At 27.3% G+C, this 6,433-nt stretch overlaps 1 protein-coding gene across 8 annotated transcripts in view; it reads right to left on the bottom strand.

The window, feature by feature from the left end:
• Positions 1-5,397, bottom strand: part of LOC115239505 (Fanconi anemia group D2 protein) — a 9,316-nt gene extending 3,919 nt beyond the window's left edge. For 6 of the 8 annotated variants that reach the window (XM_029814057.1, XM_029814059.1, XM_029814056.1 and 3 more), the window contains exons 1-9: positions 4,381-5,397; positions 3,958-4,231; positions 2,695-3,054; positions 2,257-2,614; positions 1,729-2,162; positions 1,552-1,643; positions 1,174-1,348; positions 749-1,006; positions 296-629 (exon numbers count right to left, since the gene is read on the bottom strand). In XM_029814057.1, coding sequence (XP_029669917.1) covers positions 296-629; positions 749-1,006; positions 1,174-1,348; positions 1,552-1,643; positions 1,729-2,162; positions 2,257-2,614; positions 2,695-3,054; positions 3,958-4,231; positions 4,381-5,302 — 3,207 coding nt within the window. In that variant the 5' untranslated portion in view covers positions 5,303-5,397. The remainder of the gene's footprint in view (positions 1-295; positions 630-748; positions 1,007-1,173; positions 1,349-1,551; positions 1,644-1,728; positions 2,163-2,256; positions 2,615-2,694; positions 3,055-3,957; positions 4,232-4,380) is intronic. The other 2 variants (XM_029814060.1, XM_029814058.1) reach the window with 2 other exon arrangements.
• Between the last annotated feature and the right edge of the window lie 1,036 nt (positions 5,398-6,433).

The raw sequence follows: 6,433 nt of genomic DNA, 5'->3' as shown, positions 1-6,433 counted from the left end.
ATAATCGTTATTTCTTAAAGAAGAAAATTATGATATATTTTTATAATTTTTAAATATAATATTAAAAAAAGTTTTTGCAAATTAATCATATCCTTTATTAATTTTCAAATTCTTTAGTAAAGCAAATTTTATCAACAAGATTTTGTGCAAAATTATAAAATATTATACATAAAGTTGAAAACTATAAAATAAAACTCAACACAATGATAAACATATATATGTCTTTAGAATAATTCTCAAAGTTTGTTAAAAAATTTCACATTATAAGTTATGCTACAAATCCTTATTAATGTACCTTTGCATCAAACTTTCTGAAATATGCTGGATTTTTAGAACATAATGTAGAACTTATCTCTCTGGATTCATCTTCTATATTTATAGATATGTTCAATTTATTTCCTTTCGTAGGCTTCTTTCCCTTTTTACTAGACTTCTTCTCAATTTTTACAAATTGCGGTAATGGAAAATAATGAAAGTAACATGGTGGGGGTTGATAATTAGTGTCACATAATATTAGTAGCATATTCAGTTCACCTTGCAAATATATCAAAGTGTCTAAGCGTTTTAATACTTGTTCTCGTAATAAAGGATCTGTTTGTGTGACAAAGCCTGTAATTATTTCCCTAAGCCTGTAATAACATTCCTTTCGCAATTAGTCACTTTAGTTAGACTTGACAAAATATTAAAAAGAAATTATGCGCATACTAATTACTTTATGAAAAGAAAGAAATTTAATTTTAATACTTACCAATTAATACTGCATATAATAAGATCTAGTATTGGAGGTTCCGGTATATCAAAATTTTGTGGCATTAACATTTTACACCCTAAAAGAGCATCTATAGCTTCCAATTCTCCATGTATGCTGGTCTTCATACAACATGTCTTGAGAAGTCGAAACAATATCGGCGCAATCGGACCATTTCTTTTGTTTCCAAAATTTAACACATAATTTTCTGGTTCATGTTCTGCATTATTCAATCCAAATTTAGGTATTAAATCTTCACTAACATAAACAAAAATTACATAATATTTATTTACATTCATCATTTATGTAAGCATCATGAATTTCACACACATATGCACATATAAATGTATTCATATAACTCTCATGGCATTTACATAGATATTCATGAAATTAAATTATAAAAAAATATTTAAGGTGTTATTTACCTGGATTGGGGTTTATCTGTCATATATGTATTAACAAACTCGTCTTCGATACAGTTACTAATTTTGTGAAGAAAGTTAATATTAATTGTTTCAGTTTCTGCAATTACTTGCGCCAATTGGTCATAAAATAAAGGTTGCGATTTAGAACAATTTTTCACACTCTTCATTACCTTATCTATATACATACACAAAAAAAGAAGATATTTGTATTAATCTTTTTTTTACTTTACCATTATACTAATTGGTAAAGAAGTTATAATGCATCAAAGAATATTAAACTTTATCATATATAAATCTTTTGAATTTTATAGCTTATAATATACTTTGTTATAAATCATATAAGAATTTAAAAAATTATATAAAATAATAAACACATACTAAATAATTTCAGAGCTTTATCGCAACTTTCAGTCTTTCCTGCTAGATGTTTTATTGCCATTACTGCTCCCATGACACCTTTGCATTTCGTACTGAAAAATATTTAAATACTTATATTTCATATATATGTATATTCAAATAAAATATATTTGTATATTAATTATATAATTTACTTACAGTGGTTTAGCAGTGGACAATTGTTTTTGCAGCAGTATAAATAAGTCATCTCGTAAGGATTCTAAAGTAGAATTGTCAACTAAACATAATTGGTGCAATAAATCACTTAAAGTGCCAATTTCTTCAAGTCCAAAGCAATCTATTTTTTCTAATAAAATTCTTAGATGATTGCATTGTGATACTAAACAATCTCTTTCAACCATATTCTCTGCCATTTTACAAAGTATAGTCATTGCATGTTTTACAGTTTGATCATTATTACCCATAAGTAGAATAATCTTTTCTATAATCTCACGCTGTTTAAACAATGCTCCTTTCTGATTGAAAAACTGCAATCGAAACCATTCAATCGCAAAATTAATAAACACATGCTCTTCAGATTTTAACAATTTACTCGCTAATTGTAATATCGATGGTTGTAATTCTCGAATGACCTAAAATAAATATAATATATGAACATAATAATCTCCATATATATTTGTCAAATAAGAATTTCATATAAATTTTATTTGCAAGATATATACAAACCTCTTTGTAATCATTATAAAGTGTATGAAGCAAACTTATCCGATAAAAACCACAACGGATGTTTTGTTTCAATAAGACTTCTGCAGTTTTTTGTCTTGTTGTTCCAGAGAATACAAGGAGCAAAATGATTAAATCTAATGGTTTTGGATTTTTATTAATATCTTTTACTACCATTATTGCAGCATATGTCACATCTTTATCTAATGACATACACATTTTTAATGTTTGAATTATCTGTACTTGATTTTTATAACATTCCTCAACTTTATCTCCAGCAAGAGGCTGCATTTCTATATTGCGTAGTATAAGCAACATTTGTTTGACAATATCGGAACATATATAATTGTTAAGAAGAAATCTAGAAATTAGAAAAATTATTATAACTAAATATCATATCATATATATAGTAACAATGTAAAATTCGAGATACAAATATACCTGATAACAATTGGTATAAATTCTACTTTCATATTTGTTTTTAACAAATGTAATACTTTAATTTTATAGTCTTCTAAATATTCTTTATCAAGATTAAAACTGGCAATACAGTTTAAGACTACATTTGTCAATTCACAATTTTCTTCCAACATTTTTGTTAGTATTTCAGCAATGTTTTGATGCTGAATATCTGACAAAATATCAGGCAAGAATAAAATGAGCTCATATTGAAACCATGATGGACATGTTTCTAATAGCTGTTCTATATTTGTAGTTACTATACCAACATTGGTTATAGTATCCAGAAAACGAAACTGATGTAACAATGGTACAGCCCAAGATATTTTTTCTGGAGTATCTCTATAAAAATATGCAAAATGTAATAAAAGATATGATCATTTTTTCGATATTACAGTCACATTAAATAGGATGTTATTTCACATAAAATGTTATAAAGTATAACAATGTTGTACCAAAAAATTTTTCAGGCAAAATTTATTGGATTTTGAGAGAAAAGTGATAATCTTAAATTTTAATTGCGGTTGTTTTTCAAGATTATGTGAAAGTCAACTTAGTTTTTTTAAATGGAACCACCTTAATTTTCTTATATAAATCAATTCCTCGCAATATTTGACGTAAAAAGTTATAGGGATAAAATGGTCAGAAATTGAATTGTTTACAAGATATTTCATAATTTATGTCAAACTAAATTGTCAAATTAAAGTATAAAATATTTCGTGGACTATTCAATTTTTGACCATCCTATCCTTATAACTTTTTTATGCCAAATATTGCAAGAAATCAATTTATACAAAAATATTAAGGTAGTTCTACTTTAAAAAAAACTAGATTATGCTTTACATGACCTTGACAAATGATCTTAATTTAAAGTTAAAATTATCAACTTTTTCTCTTTCAAAACCCTATAAATCTTGTTTGAAATATTTTTTTGTAAAATGTCAAATTTAGGAAAAAACATGTAATACTTTATGTAAAATATCATGTATATGAAACAATTCAATTTATATAATTTACATACATTAATATAAATAAAAAATCAAAATCAGTATAATTACCAAAATTTAATTTTTGATATTATTGTTTTTACATTCCAAGATATGAAAAAAAGAATCTTATACTAATTGTGTTTTGCCCTTATTATTTAGATTGTTATCACATACATGACAGAAAAGAGAATTTGAATTTAAAGTCTGCAAAATTATATTGATTTCAAATTTCTGACATATGTATATACACACTTACAATAAAAGAATAGATTCATTAAGTTTAGATATAAATATATTATATATGTCTGCTTGAATTTCTGTAACTTCTAGTAATATTCTTGCCAGAGATATTTTATTTAAAGTACTGAAACTTCTATTATCAATAGATAATTCCATATCGTTTAACATTTTTTCAAAACTTTCTTCATTTCTAACATATTCCTCTATCGAACCAATTATATCCTTTTTCTGACATTGCTTTGAGTTTAATATATTTCTCATCTTCCATTTGGCAATGGATGAAGGAACATCTATATAAGCAAAGAAATTTCACATCATTTTAATAAAATATAATTTTATAAATGTATAATTCTATTTATCTTTCTTTATAATTCTATTTATCTTTCCTTGATTATGAATAAAAAATAGACATATACATAAAATTAAAAAAAGAACTTACTAAGTATATATATACCATTATTTGATATTGTAATACCACATTTCTGCAAAAAGTTAGAAAAAACAGGAGGTACATAGAAATCCTGCTTTTTTGAAAAATATTCGTCGGTGTTAATTCTACATTCCTCCAAATCTTTGTTAAGTCTATATTTCTTTAACTCTGTAGATGAAACAGATTCTTTATATTTATCCTGTTGCTTCTTTTGGGAAATACTAGATTTAATATTTGGTTTAACAGACGATTTAGAAACCACAGAAAGTTTTTTTTCAGTAAAATCATGATTGTGATTAATATTTTGGGCAACATGTTGCGAATTTCTATCAGGTAGAATTTCATTCCGTTTCTTCTTTATAACTGTACGCTCATTATACAAAAAGTCAAGATCGCTATCTGAAGCTTCCTCTGGTGAACAAGTAATTTTACGTTTTCGTCCAACTGTATGATTAGCAATATGTAAAGACCTGCTTGTTATTGATATACCTTCTCCTGACAAATGATTGTTGTCTTGTTGACTTGTTGCAGATATATTCTCTAATATTTGACTATTAAGCTGTTTTGATATTAATGCCTTAGTTTTTAACAATTTATTGGCAACAGAAAAATTATTTTTTTTCAATATATCTTTCTCAGTTTCACAAAAATTTATTTCTTTATTTTCGATACAAGACCTATTCTTTACTATTGACTGATTATTTAATGATTTTGATGATCTAATATCTGATAAATTTCCATCATGAAGTAAATCGAATTTCTCTTGCATTGCAATGTTGATTGCATGAGGACTTGTTTGTTTATTGCTCGTAGTAATAGAACCGGTCCGCTCTAATGATTGACTGATTGGTTGCAAATTTTTATGCAAGCCTGTATTAAATATTAATTTTCTTTTATCCATATTGAAAAGAATTTGTTTCTCTTTCGGCATATAAATATATCCTCAAAATTAAAAACTTTTATTCCTCTCATTCACTTGTCATGCCCGCGAAAACCATAGACCCTTAGAACATATATAAATGGAAGGGGAATAGCAGGCTGAATGGCTGAAAAGTGTCGGAAGGAAGTGAGAAAGAAATCGTAGTTGCCTCTCTCTTGGGAGTAACTACACAACAAGCATCGAGGCTGTGTATACATACTTTTGTGTACACACACATGGCCGTGCATGCGCACTTTTGAGCAGAGTAATTCACAAGAGAGAGGTAACTATGATTTTCTTTCTTACTTCCTTCGGACACTTTTCAGCCTGCTATTCCCCTTCCATTTATATATGTTCTAAGGGTCTATGGTTTTCGCGGGCATGACAAGTGAATGAGAGGAATAAAAGTTTTTAATTTTGAGGATATATTTATATGCCGAAAGAGAAACAAATTCTTTTCAATATGGATAAAAGAAAATTAATATTTAATACAGGCTTGCATAAAAATTTGCAACCAATCAGTCAATCATTAGAGCGGACCGGTTCTATTACTACGAGCAATAAACAAACAAGTCCTCATGCAATCAACATTGCAATGCAAGAGAAATTCGATTTACTTCATGATGGAAATTTATCAGATATTCCAGCGTCAAGCGTCGAGCGTTAAGCGTCTGCGCAGAATATCGTTGCCCAGAATTATATTTCATTTATTTTATTATATAACAGATGTGTGTGTATGTGTGTGTGTGTGTGTGTGTGTGTGTGTATTATTATTATTATTAATCAAAGATATATTATGGAACGTTACTACTCTGGCAATGTAAATTAAAATTAAATTAAAATACAAATGCGGTAAAAGATTTTATATCTTTGATTAATAATAACACACATACACACACACACACACACATCTGTTATATAATAAAATAAATGAAATATAATTCTGGGCAACAATATTTTGCGCAGACGCTTAACGCTCGACGCTTGACGCTTAACGCTGCCATGTAAAGGCACCTTAAGGCCGATATTACATTTGTCGTACGACAAACTTTTTAAGCATATCGATTGGCTGCAAAATAGAAACTTTCTTGAGTCTCTAGAAATTAGCTAATCAATGCGCTTAAAAAGTTTGTCGTACGACAA

The sequence above is a fragment of the Formica exsecta genome, unplaced genomic scaffold (assembly GCF_003651465.1).
Source record: "Formica exsecta isolate Colony F162 unplaced genomic scaffold, ASM365146v1 scaffold384, whole genome shotgun sequence".
Lineage (NCBI taxonomy): Eukaryota > Metazoa > Arthropoda > Insecta > Hymenoptera > Formicidae > Formica > Formica exsecta.
The sequence above is the reverse complement of the archived record's forward strand: the minus strand, read 5'-3'. Positions and strand labels throughout refer to the sequence as shown.